Raw genomic sequence first — 18817 nt, forward strand, 5'->3', positions numbered from 1 at the left:
ACACATATAAAGTGTGAAACAGTAACTGAATTATATATCAGACTTGGAACCAAATTAGTTTACACTGAACACTCTAATCAATATTCTAGTGTGAACAGCCTAATATTCACTCATGTTAAATGTGTCTTTCTTATGTCCTCTCCACTGAACCAAGCTAGCTAGGTTTGTTCCTAACTACAATTTCAGTAAACTTAATTCCAATCAAATACTTTTTTTTTTTGCTCATAAAAATCTCGTTGTAAGCAGAATTTGTCATTCATATGTACCAATCCCAAACAGTACGCCATGGTTAACGGCTGCTGAGTTAAGACATGAATAGTGCCTCTGCTATAAAATGGTTAGGGGAAACTTTTTAGGTCTCTGGTGAAAAAATAGACTTCTACGTTTTAGCTTTTGTAAATGCAGTGACTGGACCTGATTGGTTCAGAGGGTGTAACGAACTGTGAGTCCTGAACAGTTTATACATGTAACGCTAGCTTTGGTTAGATTCCCATAACATAAAGAGAGAATGGGACTTTATACTAATACATTTGCTTCAGCTCTACTAACAAGCTATGAAAGTAGCTACTATTTGCTAGCTAGCAAACGAAGCATGCAAGACATGATGTTTGTGACAGAAGAGTAAAAAATGGGGTTTTGGGGCATCTTACCAGCGAGGTGACAACCTAGTCATCACCTGCTGAACTGCAGAATTCATGGGAAGAGATGATCTGATGCTAAACGACTGACTTTCTTGACAAACTATAGTTGGCTACCCATCTTGCTAACATAGCGAAAATGTCGTTGAAGCAAGTGACATACCAGTAATCATGGACTTAGTTACGTAAGAGTTGTATAGATTAGGAAGATGGTGGACTTGTTTATTAGCTTTCCAGCAAAGCATTCCACAAACTAGCCAGCAGCTCACTGTGAAGTTACCGTTTTACCCCGCACCACTGTCTGTTTATTTAGCTTGCTGCATGTGCTGCTGAAGGTTATACAGACAGTGGAGTCACAGCATGCTCTACTGTATAAACCATGTGATGACAATTTCTAACCTATCCCAAGCCTCTAATACACATGAACATTGTATTCTTGCCTTTTTTTCTTGCAATTTCACAATTGCATTTTTGCTATTCTCTTACTTGTCTTTGTTGTGTTCTCTCAAGTGTTGTATTTTCTACATGTCACAACACAACACATGTGGGACACCCACACGTGTCCTCTGTGCTTAGGGACAGCCCATACGCAGCAGCAGCTGCAGCACTACATAAAACATTGTTTGCCCAGCAGGCCTCATTTTGTTACAGTGAACCTGCTGTATTGAGGCAGCAACGTTCCCATGAGGCATATCATCAGTGTCCAAACCAGCGCCTTAACATCATGGTAGCAGAGGACTACATCACATGAGCCCCCTTGCTGTATACTATATGCTCCAAACAGCGCAATTGTGCTTTGATAAATGGAACAGGCCACCCCTGGAGGCATCCTGTATATGTGTGAGCCTCCTTCCTGATTTCCTGTATGGATTCCCCACATCCAGCTGCAGCTCCATCCTCATCTACACTTTCAGACCCCATTAACGCAATTACTCGGCAATGCAACTGCTGTGCTGTTAACGACACTAGGATCTTTAATTGCAAGCTGGAAGAAAACTACACTACCCATGAGGCACTTTGTGTAGAAAGACGCATTAAAAGAAACCAAACCTTGCATTTCATGTGATCGTCCCTTTAGAGATGTCTCTTCTGGCCCCTCAAAGCCTTTCACGACTTTCAAGTCAATGCTTGTACATGAAAAGCAAGGCCTCTGTGTGAATACAGTAACAATGCAGGGAAAAAGGATGAAAGGAAAAAATAAAACTATATTTCCCGAGGGGCTCCTGAGTAATTAAAGATTCCAGGACTCTCATCTGCAGCATTCACTCTTAGGAGGCCACCTCACAGCTGTTTTCCCCACAGTCTGCCTTCTGCTCACACACACTTTAATAAAGATCTTAAGCATGCCTTCATAAGCATTAGTTTAAGGTGTGTGAATACTATGGCTAGAGCTTAATCCTTTCAGTCGGGAACATATTGGACACTGGGCCTTGGTCGATACTCCAGCTTGGCTGTTGGTGATTGATAATAATTGCACCGGCGAAGAAGTGACAGACACTTCCGTGTTTGTAATTGACTTGTAATTAGCAAACTGGAGATTATTAGCTTGTAACGCTAATGAACTTTGGGGGCTACCACCAATGTCAGTTTGCTGGGGCGACTGGGCGAGACAGTGTGCACCAAGCGGCCTGCCAGACTTTGAATCAGTCATGTTGTTGGCGGCTGCTGACAGGAAACACTGGTGAAAAGCAGCAGAGCACAAAAGATAGTGCTTCTAACCACACAGCCATCTTCCACTTGAGCTGCCATGACAGACTCATTACATCTTAGACAAAGAAATATCAGGTCTAGGTGTGAGCTTCTGTGTGCTCCACAAAAATAGTTGCTGCAGGGACTTATTACTTGTGTACCCAATCAGGTAGAAAGACAAAATACATTTCTAGTGTATCTAGTTCTCTGTTGAGCCTTTTACAATTTTTCACTTTCACTTTTCAATATTAGCCTCCAGAAACACACAAACACACGTGGAGTTCGTGTCTTGTTGCTATATAGCATCACTTGAAATTATAAAAGAGAGGCATTACTATCAGCACAGAGTGGGTTCACAGGGCAGAACCGGCTTGATGCAAGTCGCAAATAATTGCACATAACGGCATTTTAAATCACAGCTCATTATGAGGCCGCCACCAGGTCTGATCTAAGCACCTCTCCACTTTAATTCCTGGGGATTATTGCTCATCATGACAGAGCACTGAAAGACAAAATGCAAATTAGCACATGCAAAAGCCAAACAAGCTGCCAAAGAAGCCTGTCTAAATGATGTGCTCAAGCTCAGCTGGGTAACACGAAAACCCAAAGTTGAAAAAAAGACGGGGAGAGGAGAGAGTGCGTATGATCGAGTGAATTTCTGAGTGGAGAGCAAAGTAATAATGACAGTAAAGTCGGGCAGTGATGTGTAGGAGACAGAGAAACTGAGGAGTGAGAAGAATGGAAAATGTACAAGCGAATAAACACGAAAGAAGTGATGAAGAGGAGAGCAATGGGAGGATAAGAAGCGATAGGAGGTGGAGGAGAAAAAACCTGACTGATGTGGAAGTGGTGAAGAGGGGGAGGAAAAAAATGGAAGAAACCAGGCTGTGAACAATGAGTGGAGAAAGACATTAAGAAGGATGAAGGAAGTGTTTTAGTGAGTGTCTGTGTGCCAGATTGGTGTGTTGCCATTCTAGGAGTGGATAGTTGATGGTGCCAGGACAATTTAAGGATGGCTTAGTGTATCTGCTGCGCCTGAGGTGGAAAAGGCATGAAGTGAATGTGTGACAGTCTCAGGTCTTAGCAAGATAAAAGAACCAAATGTGTTGTTTATGCACACAGAATAAGTCGAAAGGAAGTCTGACAAACATTCATCATCTTCTGTTAGCAGTATTGCCATGTGTTCACTGTTTGTGATGATTGGTTGAGTACAAACTACTTTGTGCATCTTTGTGCCTTGGCGCTCTCCCTTCTCAACTTGCCTGTATTCTTCCTTTTCTTTCAGAGAAGATCAATGCTCTCATATTCACACATTTGGGAGATTTTATGCTGAAGAAATACCGATTTTCTTCTCCAGCTCAAGAACAACAGTTGCCAACAAGGACAATCAGACAAATGACACAGTTGAAACTGCTCTAAATCTGGCTGCCTGGGGCAACCATTACTGAGCTGCTAAGCTTTGCTAACTGCTCATTTATGATAATAACATGACGATAGCATGTAGAACTCGCTGCTACTTTGCATGGCTGCCAACTGTACCTGACAGTCTACCGAGTGCAGCAGAACTATGCCTTAGGGGCGAGTAAAAGGAAACACACCTACATGCTCACACACTCGTCTTTGTTACAAGCTAATCTCCACAGAAACAAAAAGGTTCTCAAGATCTATATCTGAATTTAAATTGTCTCAATAGTGATAAAGAGGATCAGCAGACAGAGAAACAGTGAGGCAATGGAAACAACAGCAATGAGGTCTTTGTGACAAAATATGGTCAAGTTACAGGCGATAACTGGAGCCACCATGAACGGTTTCTGTAGCTACTGTGTGGGATGTAAAAAATATATCCCCTCTGTTTCCAGTGCTGTGCTGGTGATAAAAGACCAATACTGCTCTCTGATGATAATCTACATATAAAAGCCTCATAAAAAACACATGCGCAGAAGGACCACGCTTGATATGCCAGATGTATGACAGATTAAACTTTATATGATGACATTAAATCTGCTTGATTATGTGTAAACAGAATGTGCGTGCACAATAAGCCCATGTAATGGATATGAACTGTTTGAAATGATCAGCCACAACATTAAAACCACTGGCACATGAAGTGAATAACATTCATTATCTTGTTACAGTGGTGCCTGTCAGCTGGGAAATGATAGGATATATTTGACAGCAAGTGAACAGTCAGTTCTTGAAGTTGATGTGCTGAAAGCAGGAAAATGAACAAGTGTAAGGATCTGAGTGACTTCGACAAGGGCCAAACTGTGATGACTAGATGGCTGGGTCAGAACATCTGTGAAACAACAGAGATGCTTTAGCAAGTAAGAAATGTCACATTGAGAGGGATTTTGCATTTGTTTTCCATTGGGAAAAAAAGAACAATTTGTAGCAAAGAATAAAGTTCCCTTATGTCTGGAGAAAATGATTTATGGGCAAGATTTGGATTTCGCACTTCATGTGGTGATTTAGATAATATTTCAATTAATTGCTCAGTTCTAGTACCCACCAAAAGTGTTCCGTGTGAATTTGTGAAGCGGTGACAGGGTCATGGGGAGCAAAGGCTGGATGTGTGGTCCAATCACATCAAAGAGCTACTGCAGCACAACCGGCTAAAAAACCTTAATGCTGCAGTGATAGAAAGGTGTCAGATCACACAGTGCACCACAGCTTGCTGTGTATGGAGCTGAGTACCAGCAGACCAGTTAGTGACCGTCCTGACCCTGTCCATCACTGAAAAGCACTAACAATGGCGCAGTGGAAGAAGATGGCCTAGTTGGACCAATATTTTCTTTTGCATCACATGGACAGAATGGTGCATGCGTGTTGTTTACCTCGAGAGAACATCAAAACATGTTGCATTCCAAGAAGAGGACTAGATGGCAAAGGCTGTGTTTTGCTGGGAAACGGGGCTTGTGGCACATGGACAAATAAACACTATTGCAGATCACATACATCTCTTTATAGAAATGGTATTTTCTGATGGCAGTGGGGTTTTTTTTGTTGTTGTTGTTTTGTTTTTTTGCAGGATAATGTTCCCCAGCACATGAAATTGTTCCAGGGTGTTTGAGGAACACGACCAAGAGTTCGAGGTGTTGACATGGTCTCCAAATTCCCCAGATTTTACATCCCTGGGATGTGCTGGAAAAAAAATCTGATCCGTAAAGACTCTGCCTGACAACTTGCAGAATTTCAAGGATCTGCGGTTATTGCGTTTGTTCCACAAAAAATGTTCAGTGGTCTGTGGAGTTCATGCCTCTAGGGGTCTGAGCTGCTTCGATGGCATAAAGGGAGCTACACTATTTGAGTCAGGTGGTTTTAATGCTGTGGCTGATCAGTGTGTATAAATTCTCTGATTCAGGCACTGATGACAGCCTGCATATTTGGATCATTTCCATACTGTTTGACAGAATGTCAGTTGTACTCTAATCTCATGCTCTATCATCCACACACACCTTTGGGTCAGTCTGAGCTAACCTCCGTTACATCAAACCAGCGGCTGGCATCTGATCATCTCTTCACCCACATTCTCACAGTGTTTATCCTCCTTCATGATACGAGTGGAAACAATAGCTGTCCATATGGTGTTCAAAGCAGCATCTACGAAAGAAGAGCTTAAGGCAGAAAGGCACTTGAAAAAAGAAATAAAACCTCAAATGGATGAATATCAATCTCCGCTTTCGCTCTCTTGGGACAATGCCATCCTCAAAGACTGGTGTTAACCTTCAGTGCACTTATGACTGACTATTAATGGTTGCTGAAGTGCCAGTGAACATTACAGCCCATCTGTTACGTAATGCTTTAGCACTAGAGTACAGATTACAATGACCATGTTCCAATCCCCAGGAATGGATAATGAATAAAGAACAGAGACAAAATGGAACAGATAAGAAGGACAAAAGTCACTTTTACAAGGAGGCTGATAGTCTGGATGAGTGAAAAGAGGGAAGGGAGGAGGGAAAAAGCTCCGGGTGCAAACTAAGAAGGCTCGGATACGACACTATCAAAAGCTTGAGGGGAACTTTCTGTAAAAGGGAAGAAGAATGAGGGCACTGATCCAGAGGTCAACAAAAGGGTGTATCTTGGAACACTTTTGGCTCTATTGGCCCTGCAAGATAACGTTTTGTGTTGTCGCACCAGCAGCTGGTGCATTGGTGCTCATGAATCTCTGAGCCGGGACGCACCTCGCAAGCAAATGATTCTACATCGACACCGGGAGGAAACTGACGCAAGAATTCACTAAAGTTGCAAATGTAACAGTCATGGTTTCATCCAAAGCAGCAAGTGTATTAAACACTGAGCAAGGGAAGGGGAAACTGACAGAATAGAATTATCACTACAATAGTGATGAGTAGTTTTAATTTGTGAGAAGAACTTTTTTTCACTGCTAGTTTTAGTCATTAATTAATTTGCCCATTCTTTTAACAACTGACCAATTATTAATTTGGTCTAAAATAGTCTAAAAATGCAGAGTGGCATTTCGCTCAGCCAAATTGTTGATTTTCTATCAATCAACTAATCAATACTGCACTAATAACTAATCATTTCAGCACTATTACATAAAATTCACAGTTTTATCACTTCTAATGATGCCTCTAAGAGCAGAAACGCAGCAGTTTAAGAAATGTCATTATATAATAAACGCATTAGATCTTTTACCCAAACAGCAAACATCTAGCTGTGCCATTCAGATACAATACAGCAGAATTAAATATGCCTGCAGATTCCGTGAATCAGAAGCACATTTACTTCATTTAGAGGTTTGAAAGTCATCTAATCACACTTGAGCTTGTTTTTATGAGGTAAAAAATGTGGAAGATCTCAGTGATGGCTTTGAGCTTGGAAGCAGGCTTGATGGGTAGAATTATCAACAAGAAACGCTTTAGAGCTTTACTTTAACACACTTGTAAGCACTTTGGCAACACTGCTGCTTGTTAAGCTTTCTCCAGATCAAAATATTCGTCTGTAGCCAGCACGGAAGAGGCGAATGCCTGTGGAAACACAGCTGCTGCATACTAAAGACAAGCCTTTTGATCCAACAAAACCTAAATCTGTGCAGTCTATAAGCCTATTAGTCGAATGGCTGGGAGGTTTTAATCACTGTCCTTTGTCTATAGGGTCCATTACCCAAAGACTGCATCATGGTCACTGGCTACTCTTTGGAAGTCAGAGGTCAAAACACTCTCAACATGATGCACAGTGCTTTATTGAGTGACCGCGAGGCGGGAAGTGAGCTGGTAAATACATTCCATAAGTGAGAGAATAAATTGTTGGAAAGATTGTGTTGACAAGTCCGTTCTTCCCACTAGCCTCTAATTTAGATGAATATGCAATGTGATTATATTTACGAACAATTACACTCTGGTGGACATATTTCTCCGTTCCTTTGCGAGTTTCAATTTAAAAAAAAAAAAAAAATGCGAGTGACTAATATTGGGGCTGTGCAGAAGCAGTAATTGCAGCAGGAATAAATATCCTCCATTTTTCTTTATCTTTCATGTACAGAGTGTCTACGAGGCTGCCGGGCGAATTAGCATAATGACAGAAAAGTAAATGAGCGATGCTTCATGGTTTGACGAAACGGCCACCATCTGAGGCAAATTGTAAAGGTGTTTAAATGTATATTGTGTGACTGTGGATTGACAAGCGAAGAGAGGTATTATGTCTTTTGTGCCTGCAGGCATTTAGCGTAATACTAGCTTTTGTGTCTCATAAAGAATCTATACATGACAACGTGAGATAGAAATGAGCAGTTAGATGCATGCTAGCATAAAAATGTGGCAATTACTGGACTGCTAGAAAGCAACAGGTGGCTAACAGACATTTGTACCTTAAATAATGCACTGGGGGTGGAGGCATTTGGCAGCAGGAATGCTTAACATTTCCATAAAGTTAAATAGAACTTGCTACCATATGATCAACAGACTTTCACAATTATCTACAATATTTATTACAGTTGCAGCACAAATATTGATCCGTACTGTGCATTTCACCCACGCCGCAGGCTACTGATTTGCAAGAAGCAGGCAGAGAAAAGTATTTTGAAAGATGGGTAATGAGATCACATGTTTGGCATCAGCACAAAGAACAGTCAGAGGAGGGCTGGGCCACTGAAGGATGTACCCAAACGGACATCATGACTCTCTAACTGAGGCGTCTTCCAAGCAGGCAGTCCCTCGCCTTTAATTCACCTCAAAGTGCATTTCACATCTCACCCCGACTACAAACAACGAATCACTGTCAGTGATTGTTTTCTAGGTGTGGATCCATGCCAAACAGAAAGTCGAATTTGCATTGCAGCGCAGCAATACAATTAACCATGACTGCCCAGTCCACAGCCCTGGTGAGGACAGAAAGTGTCATGAATTTGGACAGAGAGTGTGACTGGTTTCCTAAATGTCAGGGAGGGAGAGGGAGAAAGAAGGAGCAGCCGTACATCCCATCGCTTCACTTACCATCTTCTGCAGGTGCTTCTCCTTGCGGACGTCCACCATGACCAAGCCCTCTTTGACCAATCCGAGTCCCACATCGTCCTTGGTGTCCCCAAACTGTATTGTGACGTGTGGGCAGGTGGCGCCCGAATACTCCACATTCAACAGGCACTGGCTGTTCTGAATGTCCCGAACCACGCAGTCCACCACATCCGCACGGGCGTCCTCCTAAAGAAGCATGAGGATGTGGGAAAGATTGGGAAGGCGGAAGAAGAGGGAGGAAATGGGGCAGTAGTGGATGGTGGGATCAAAGCAGGAAAAAATGAAGATTGAGGAGATAATGGAAGACAAGGAGAGGAGCGAAGGGAGGGAGAAATTCAGGGAAAAAGGTGAAAGGGTTAATTAGTGCATTATCACTGATGGCTCACACACATAAAGACGTGACTGCAGAGGCTGATAGAAACACCATACATGCGCATGATTTGACTTTTAATGGAAACAAAACACATTGTAAGAATGCAAAATCATTCACCAGTCAATCACAATTTAATATTCACTCACAGCCGTCTGTCAGTTGTGGAGTACAACAATTATCTCCTCAACCAGTTCAAGGGATTTTAGTGTGGCTAAGCTATCTAACAGTCTGTCTCCTATCCAGCCTCCTCCTCCATTGTGTAGCCGTCTTCTCTTTCCATTCCTCAGTTAGCTGGCTTCACCCTTTCTTATTCCTAACCTTCTCCAATGTGAAAGGCCAGCATTTTGTTTGAACATATGGCGGAGAAGGAGGTAGAACAGCTGCAACGCCATCCTGACCTCGTGTCCTCCAGCAGTCAGGGTGAAAACGAGAAAAACAAGGGAGCTGCATCTTCAAAGGCAAGAAGACACTTAAAAACAAAAATCAGTCCCTGGCCATCATCCATCCCTCCCCTATACCATCCATCTCTTCGCTTCTTTCTCGCCCTGGTCTTGTCTCCATGGCAACCCCCTTTGAGCTAGCCGCCCTTGGGTATGTGCGTGTCTGCTGTATGTGTGCACGAGCAAGTGTGGGCTGGGAAGCTTGTTCAAGGCACAAAACTAAGGGCCTTTTTTGTCCCCGCTCTCCCCCCTGGTCAACTTGTCACAGACGCTGCAGGGAAGCTCAGGGCGAGAGAGAGAGGGGGAGGAGAGAGAGGGAGAGATAATGTGTGACAGAGTGAGAGGAGGACGGCGATAAAGAAAGACAGTCGACACAGAAGGAGAGAGAAAACAAGGGACAGACTATTATAGAAGAATGCGCTGACACTCATGAAGAGACAATACAAAATTAATGAGAGCCTTTCAGTGACCCATTCTTATCCTCTGTGTGTAGAGCACACTGTCTTAAAGCCCTCCGATGCAGCCTAAAATGCTTTGCCTTTGCACCTCAGCTTCTGTACTGACATCAAAATAGTCCTTTTTTTAAAAATGCCTTGCTTTGAGCAATATCAAACCTCTGAACCCAAAATGACATATTTTTAAAAATCGCAAAAATGATATTATTTATCAGAGCAAAAATAATTAAAAACTGGAAAATTTGGTGAATTCTTACATTTCCAATTCTCTTTGAACTCATCGTAGGCGACCAACGTTAAATTGAAAATTGTGATATTTCATCAAAATCACTTTATTCTACATCTAAAGTAATCAGAATCTGTGAAAAACTAAAATTCTCTTCCATGTTGCCTGCTGAGATCAAGAATGTATTACTCAGCTGCAACAAACAGTCACGTTACAAAAATTCTGGGACTTTTGGGCTGAACTGCAGGCTGTGTTTCCACTAAGCAGACAGGGCACAAGTGCAGAAACGAACTAAAAATGTAAGTGGTAAAATATCTGTAGTATGTACAATCATTTCTTTAAAGAGGTAAATAAAAAAAACTTAGATTTTTCCTTGTTTTTATCATTTATGGCAGTATAATTTTGCTATTCTGTGTGCTGTGTTGCTTCCATAAAGGTACAGGACTTTATGCCGCAGGGAAAAATGCACCCACAGGGAGCAAAAATGTGACAATACGACTCAAACTTCTTAGGTGCATTCATCTTACATTTTGTCTTGACACAAAGCAGCTTCAATTTCAGATAAAAAAGAGACAAGACAACATGGTTGATGTGCAATGCAAAAGCTCTCAGGCTTTTCAAGTAACTTTTACATTAAAATTAATTGATTCATTAAAAAAACAATTATCTCGGTGAAATCAGATTTTTACATGACTGTTAATTGGCAAAGGTAGACAGCAATGCATTATAAAAATACATTATGAATGATGCAGGTCCTTACATTGTAGAGTATTTGGAGTAGGTATAATATATAAACCACTGTCATTACAGAGCAGCTACAGTGGCTGGACTTTATTGCAATTTGTGCAATTAAAGGAAAAGAAAACATTCCATTCATCATTCATAATCAGGCATACCAAAGAAGTGGCAATTCATGACACCCAAAGTAAAATTGGACAAAAATTCTGCAAAAAAAAATAAAAAAATCTGGTAGCAGTTGTTGCTCTGATTGAAGTAGCTGCTACAGTGAGAGGTCGTGGAAACAACATGTGCATTCTGCCTCCTACTTTGTCAAGTTACAAGTACACAGTGTTTTTTTATTTCTCCAAAACAGCAGAATAGTGAGTGTGCTGCAATCCTGACATGTTTTTTTGAAGATACTGTCACTTTCTGAAACGGCGCTGGGAGGCAGCAGAATGATCTCATCCTGGTGGCAAAATTTTGGTGTTAAGAAAAGAAGTTTTGAAGACAGACTACGAAGACATATGACTTTTGAAGACAGACATCTTGTGCAGTGAATCAGGTGGCAGGTTGCGAAACAAAGGCGACAACCTCTCCGATGTGGAGCGGCAAAGGTGCAGTACAAGTGAGGCACCTCGCTGGCAGTGTCGGTGACGCGGCAAAAGGCTTCAGAAAATACAGACACATGAAAGGAAAATCATGAGAAAATGGAAGGAACAGATGCGGCGTGACAGAGAGCGTGAGTAAGAGATGTGCAAAGGTGCATGTCAGCTTCCAACATGTGGCTGGTATGTGACTTTTTGGGTTTGTGCGTGTATTTTGTGTATTTGGAGGCTGTAACATTTGGGTGATGCTCGTATCCCCTGGGCTGGACTAACAGATGGACTGCTTCATCACTGAGTCAGACAGGTGACGGCACGTACCTCAGTACTACTAGCTTGCACCAACACACGCATGCATTTCAAAGATTCGTAAAAAATAGTAAAATACGTGCAAAACAGGCTCATACTTCTACATCAGTGGTTTTTAAAGTAGGTGATGCAACTTTTGTCTGTTTGCTCATTTACTAAGTGATAATGTTTCACCAAATGCAGTATTTCAATTCGAGCCTCCAATTTCCTACAAAGAGGTTGATATAAATCTAAGTGTAACACAACAGCACAACAAACTACAGCCTCTGAACTGACCATGAATATGAGTCCTCCCCTCTCTGAAACTGAACATACGACGGCAGGGTTTATTGGAGGACAGTTGTATTAGACTGTATTAACTTCAGCTAGACGTCCAAAACAGCAGCAAACAAACACGCCATGTCTATGGTGTGTAATTATGTTAAATCTAGGAGCATATGACATTACAAACATCCAGATGCTCTGCACCTTATCTAGGTTAAGTGGAGCAAAATCCCTTTTAACACACTCTCGAATGCACGCACACACAGCCGTTAAAGACGGGGCTTAGCGCTGCGCCAATCAGGTGCATAGCAAAAGACAACATGTTTGTGTCTGCACAAACTATTCCGGATGCTGCTGACCTGCTTGACACTGATAAAACACACCCACACACACACAGACAAACATGCACACGTGTGGTCACTGGAGGTTGAGTAAACACACTCAGATGTAAACGAGAAGAAAGTACAACACAGAAGCCGCTGCTCTGCTATCAGATGGACATTCATATACACAAACACAAAGTACCTGGATGGTTTTTGCAATTTATAAGGTGTGTGAGAGTCTAGGTTGCTAAAGAAACAAAGTCTACGTTATCAAAGTGTTCATAAAACAATGTCTCAGCTGGTAAGTCAATTATTCTCAAATTTTATGCAAACAAGTAAATCAATGACTTGGTGTTTGTCATTGTTCTGTCTGCTTTGTACAACATGCATTATGTATGAGCATAATTTTCACTAACACTCGCCTGGAATGAAAACTCAACCCTGTCTGTCAGTTCCAGACTTATCACCCGGTGCGATAAGTGAAGCTCAAACAATTTTCATGTCTTGCCAGGAAAGTCAACTTTCAAAAGCTGGCAGAAAATGAGACTGAGGAAGCTGATATCTCAGAGTTAATTTTGAAGCTTTCGGCTGCGACACGTATCTCCACTCTGCGCGTGTGACCGTCAGTGCACTTACGTCCTGTGGGACCTGGATGAAGGCGAAGGCATACTCAGTGGCCTGTGCTGGCAAGGTCCTGGTGCTGAAGGCAGGAGGGATGGCAGCCAGACGGGTGGACGACACAACTTCTCTCTGAGGGAGGATGAAGGAAGGACAAAAATAAGACCCAATATAGAACATTTTGCAGGGTTTTCTTCCTGTTGTTGATCTGTGCAACCATACGTAGACACAAAGTGGCATTTGTTTTTCTGCATTTTTAATACTAAGGTGAAGTTTAGTTTGGTCTCAGTTTAAGGTATTAATTCTTTGGAAATGGTTTGTTCTATAACTTCAAAGTTTTGAAATTTCTGTCACATTTCAGTAAAAACAAGAAACACATCTTTTGCACTAACTACATTAAATCAAGGAGACTTTTAGACAACTGGCTGGTTTGTTCAGTTATACAGATACTTAAAAATGGAAATCTGTAAGAAGTTTGCTGAAAGCTTGTAATCAAGTGTTGAATGTTAGACATGTCTCATAAAGAGCCTCTGAAAGTGAAGGAAAGTCTCAAACTAAGCTCAGGCTGCACATTCATCCTGTACACTGCGATAGATTTGTATATGTCCATTACTTTAAATCAATTCCCCAATCAGTATGACACTTTAACAACAATAGGTTACAACTGAACAATGGACAGATGCCACTTTGTAGCTTAAAGGCTGCGTACTTGCATATGTCAACTTACAATCATGTTACAGCTCTTCTACAACGGCCCTGAGGCCCCTCTGACTGAGCTCCGCTTGCTCTCTAGCTTAGCTACAAGCTAAGAGTAAAGATGTCAATAGATGTCAGGTTGATAGTCACCAGACTCTTATCAGATCAGAAGCGCAGCAAATTGAATAAGATGTAAACAAGGCAACAGTATTGTGTGTATGAATACAATGGCAATCAAAAGGTCCAAACTTGTTTTAAAAAGAATGGAAGATTGACAAAAACATTAGTTAAATGGTGTTTTATAATGTAGACAGCTTTTGTGAAAACAAACTCTACTGTAAGTCATAGGTTATCATTTATTTAGATGTACATTTTCAGCACAGCCATGGCTGGAAGCACTCAAAAATGTCTTTTATGCAGTATGACACATTTACAAAGTCATAAATCATAGCAAAAGAACACAGCCTGTAGTTCAGATTACAAGTCCCTGAATTTTTGTCCCATGACGGCAACTGAGTCACTCATTGAACCATGGTTGGGCTTAGGAGCACAGATTTTATTTTTTTGTACAGAATCTGATGCCAATGATGTTTATTGGTAGTGAACTGTGAAATGAGACGTGTAGAACAAATGATTTCAAGCTTAGATTTGGCTAAGTTTCCTAATGGAACAGCAGGTCATAGATGAGTTCTTCTGTGACTGTCGGAAATCCACCATTTCTCAAGGTTTTCATGGTTTCTGCTTCTGATAAACAGTGTAATTTAACCGACAGGTTTTGGGGCTCAGAGGGTTAAACTGTGGAATCATTCAAAATGAGTCGATGGAACAGAGTTCTGTGCTCACTGTAATACTGTAAATAAACTGTTGTGAATCTGTTTGAGAAAGATGTTGGACAAATTCTTCTTGTACATTTCTTGATACATTTTCCAGCCACCAGTAAAATGTTTTGTGTGTGTTGTAAGGTCATAAGACTTATAGCATTTGCTCCTCAACACTTGTACAACTTGATCAAAACAAGTTACTATATTGACAATAATCTACTCTGGAAGTTTGTGGTTATTTCATCTGCAGTATTAGCTATTGAAGTTCAACACTGTTGAACAATTTCAACATGTGAAAAATATGTACAATATTTTTTTCACTGATATAAATCAAGAAAATTGACAGGTTTAAGCTCATGTGAACAATGGCCAATCAGTGATCACCGCAGGCTACACAGTGCTGGGAAGTCAGACAGTTACCGCCATTAGAAGTGGGAAGTTAATTTAATGACCCCGCATATCTTAGGTTAATGTGTTCATTGGACTGTACAGTCTAGACAGAGAATACCTTGAACATTTATTATGACTAAAACGTTAAGCTTTATCTATGCCATATTAGACTTTGACAGCACTGTAAATGTGGGCTTTAAAAAATGAATTGACAAAAGTGCTCTGCTGTGTTTGCTAATGATCACATAATAATTCAGGTACTGACCTGTACCTGAGAGAGGTGGCAGTATTATCAACTAATAGCCTGTGACACAGAACCATGAAATCAAGGCCAGACTGACTCAACCTGAAATGACGCAAAACTACAAAGAATGAGGTAGATATCAGCTTGATGGTTTTTTTTCTGTGTGCCAGGTCGTCCTCGGAGAATCACACTTTCAGCAACATGCCAGGATGCATCGCGTCTGCCAGCCAACCCTCGATCTGTCCCCCACTCTGAGGTCAGTCACACACTGTGCGCTCCACTGCATCATGGGAAATCTCCCGCAGGGTGAGGGTTGGTTGCATGAGCCACTTGGTGATGCAAGCATGTGTATGCACGTGGGCAGACACAGTAACGCACTCGCAAGGGTATAGTGCCTTCGTCATCATGGAATAATATGAAAAGAAAAAAAAAGACCCAGAGAAAGCGGGATTTCTGCTTTTGTCACTGTTAGGAAAAGGAATAAAACAATACTCTCAGATGCAATATTTGATTCAGTCCTAAACAATAAATGGAAAACAAACAGGCTAACAATGTGTTTGCCCTAAAAAAAAAGAAAGAAAGAAAGAAAGAACTCCAGCTGACAAGACAGATAAAGGCTTCTTTGAACATGGAAATAAGAAAACAGCTGGTGACTTAACAGATGCAAGAAATGAAGAAGAAATCCCTCCAAGATCCCAGATTGCTTCTGGCTGTGGGTTTGGCCATAATAAAAATTTGCTTGTGTGTGTTTTGATCCCTAAACATCAGCATGATGTTTTAACAAAGACAATGCAACATGAGGAAACTTTTCCATCGCACACACAAGCTGTATTTTCATAGAATTGTGAGAGGTCCATCTGAAGTAAACTTTTGAAAAATCACAGAAAAATCTGAAATACAAATTGCACCAACTGTCTTGGGGTGAATAAAGACTGCGACCTGTCATCTGAAGGTGGCTCTATAGGCTACGTAACGCACGTCTGTCGTAAACAAGGTAGAAGAAGCCGAAAAACAAACCAAAAAAAAGTTGCTTACCACCTCAACAAGAAAAAAAAATGGAGGGAAGTTTTCAGGAATTGTGTTCGTATGGGGAAAGTTGTGATTATTCTTTCAGGTCAGCTGGTATTTGACATATTTTACACTGTTCAGCAGCGAAGACACGAATGCAGAAACAAACAATCTCACTTAAATGTTCGCTGCTTATTTTAAAAAAGGTTTTCCATTACCATTTACTAATATGATATGTTAAAATGTGCTTAAACCTGTGTTACAGAAGCTACACACTCAAAGACGAATGCACAAACAACCCAAGTTACTCACGTTGCCATAGTCGATGTAGAAGACATGAACCTTTGCCGGTGACTCAACTTTCTCCACTCTGGCTCTGTACCTGCAGCAGCAAAAGAAAAATTGAGAGAGAGAGAGAGAGAGAGAGAAGGGAGAGAGAGAACAGGGAAACAGAGATGAAGACAGAGGACACAAGAGGAAAAGGAGATGAGTAAATGATTCTGTGCTTATTTCCCTGGGGAGAAGGTGTTGGAGGATCTGTCTGCTGTGATCGGGGGAGAAGAGCGGGAGAGGATGAGCAGGCCGGGGGAGTGAGCTGGGACAGAGAGGCTCTATGAGGACATGGCAGGGCTGCGAAAATTGCACAGAGGCCTCCTTGCAATAAAAGACTGAAATTTAAACCCATTTTTGCCTTGTAGCAAATAACTTTAGTGCATTAGCGCTAATCACAAAAACCTAGCTGCCTCACTTCTCGATTTTGTAGCACATTTGGCAGAGCTGAATTTGAATGGAAATAAACTTGGTATTACAAGGACATACCAATCAGTGACAAACGAGGGAAAAGAAACAATATGAAGTGCCCGAGTATCGGCCAACTTCTGCTTATGATGATGAGAAGCTTCAAAAGAGCAAGTTTTCTTCACATTTGATTCAGTGCGTCTCTTCATCTGACCATCACTTGTTTGAGTTTTAACTCAAACAAACAAATCAGAGCAAAGAAGACAAGACTGGCTGCAGACCAAGGACAGCAGGAAAAAGCCAAATAATTAGTCCCACATGGACAAAGAGAGAGACAAAAGAGCAGAGTTAAAACCGAATAAGTGATTAACCGGAAGACATGAAGTACAGCAGTGAGTGCAAGGAGCAAGAATAAGAAGGAGCGAGAGACAAAGTGTGAGAGACTGATGAACAGAGGTTCTTTCTTTTCTATTCACTTTGACTCTGGTGTTCTGAGAGGCCTTGAAAGGCGACGAATTTCTAATCAGTCGCCGAATGAAACAAGCCAACATTCCACATGCATCACAGAATACTAAGATATGGACACAGACCAGAGGAAACATGAACATAATTAGCTGGTTGAATAATATGGAACAAAAATCTCAGACATTTGCCACCTGGAGCAGGATCCCTACTTTTCTATACAAACAACAGGTTCAACAAAGTGAAGGTTTACAGCAGATGGCCTGTTTAAAATGCTCACTGATTTGTATTGGTGGCCAGGACAGGAGAATAACTTTAGTTTTGCCCTCAAAAACCGGGACAGGAAGACAGAGGGAAGGAAGGCAGGAAGAAAGAAAGGACAGCACCTGTGTTAGGTGAACATTTGGTTTTTAATCAGTTTCTTGATCTTTTTTTTCACCGTCACCTTCTTGACAGACTCTCTCTCTCCCTCCCTCGATCACTGTGACTTCTATCTGTCCCCATGACCATCTGTAAACTTCCAACATCCGGTGAGGTGACGAGATGAAGAGGTGTGTGTGTGTGTTACTGTCAAGCTACTGCTGATTCTAAAGGGCCAAAGCAGTGGCAGTGAGCTAATTACACCCTGTGGGTGTCTGCAGTCAACGAATCACAGGCTTAAATAGAGACAAGGTACAAATGAAATGTCAGGCATCCCCAAGAGGAACACCTATACAGCACATACTGTATGAGCCTCAACAAATTGCATGAAGTTTCTTAGAACACTTAGGGAGTTTTAAAATAATAACTCATCTTGAAATCAGGTTGCATCACACACATAAGGGGAAACTTAAGATATTCTTCTCTCGAATCTCAGACATGCATACTGAAAAGAAAGGCACATCACACAGTGCAGGTTAATATTAAGATGATCGTGTCATAAGGAGCAGTCAGGAAGCAGTGTGCAATATCACATGATCTCCTAGTGAAGCAGATGGAACCAAAATGGAGGCTGTGGAGCAACAACTTGCTGTAACATTAATAATACTGAGAAAAGCAGAAATTGCACAAGTTTGAATAAAACGGAATTGAAAAGATGCAGCCCAATAAGTTTTTTGACTGTTCTTCAGAGAACTGGAGGTGAGATAAGCTTTAATATCTGTAAGTAACGTTAGCCTCAAGCTCTATGATGTTTAATGTTGCTAGGTAACAGTGTCTGGGGCTCCTACTGGTGACCATAATAATTATAACAATCCCATTTTTAACGCATAAATAGCGAACAAACACGTCTGATATGATTGTTGTGGCTCAGATGAGTCTGTGAACAGTTCCAGTCTAACACTGGATCT

The 18817-nt window shown here is 41.4% G+C and overlaps 1 protein-coding gene across 1 annotated transcript in view; it reads right to left on the minus strand.

Moving 5' to 3' along the window:
• snd1 (staphylococcal nuclease and tudor domain containing 1) overlaps window positions 1-18817 on the minus strand; it is a 211730-nt gene that overhangs the window by 11700 nt on the left and 181213 nt on the right. Inside the window, exons 20-22 of the mRNA XM_023263234.3 lie at window positions 16602-16671; window positions 13149-13262; window positions 8783-8986 (exon numbers count right to left, since the gene is read on the minus strand). Coding sequence (XP_023119002.1) covers window positions 8783-8986; window positions 13149-13262; window positions 16602-16671 — 388 coding nt within the window. The remainder of the gene's footprint in view (window positions 1-8782; window positions 8987-13148; window positions 13263-16601; window positions 16672-18817) is intronic.

This window comes from Amphiprion ocellaris, chromosome 21, assembly GCF_022539595.1.
Source record: "Amphiprion ocellaris isolate individual 3 ecotype Okinawa chromosome 21, ASM2253959v1, whole genome shotgun sequence".
Lineage (NCBI taxonomy): Eukaryota > Metazoa > Chordata > Actinopteri > Pomacentridae > Amphiprion > Amphiprion ocellaris.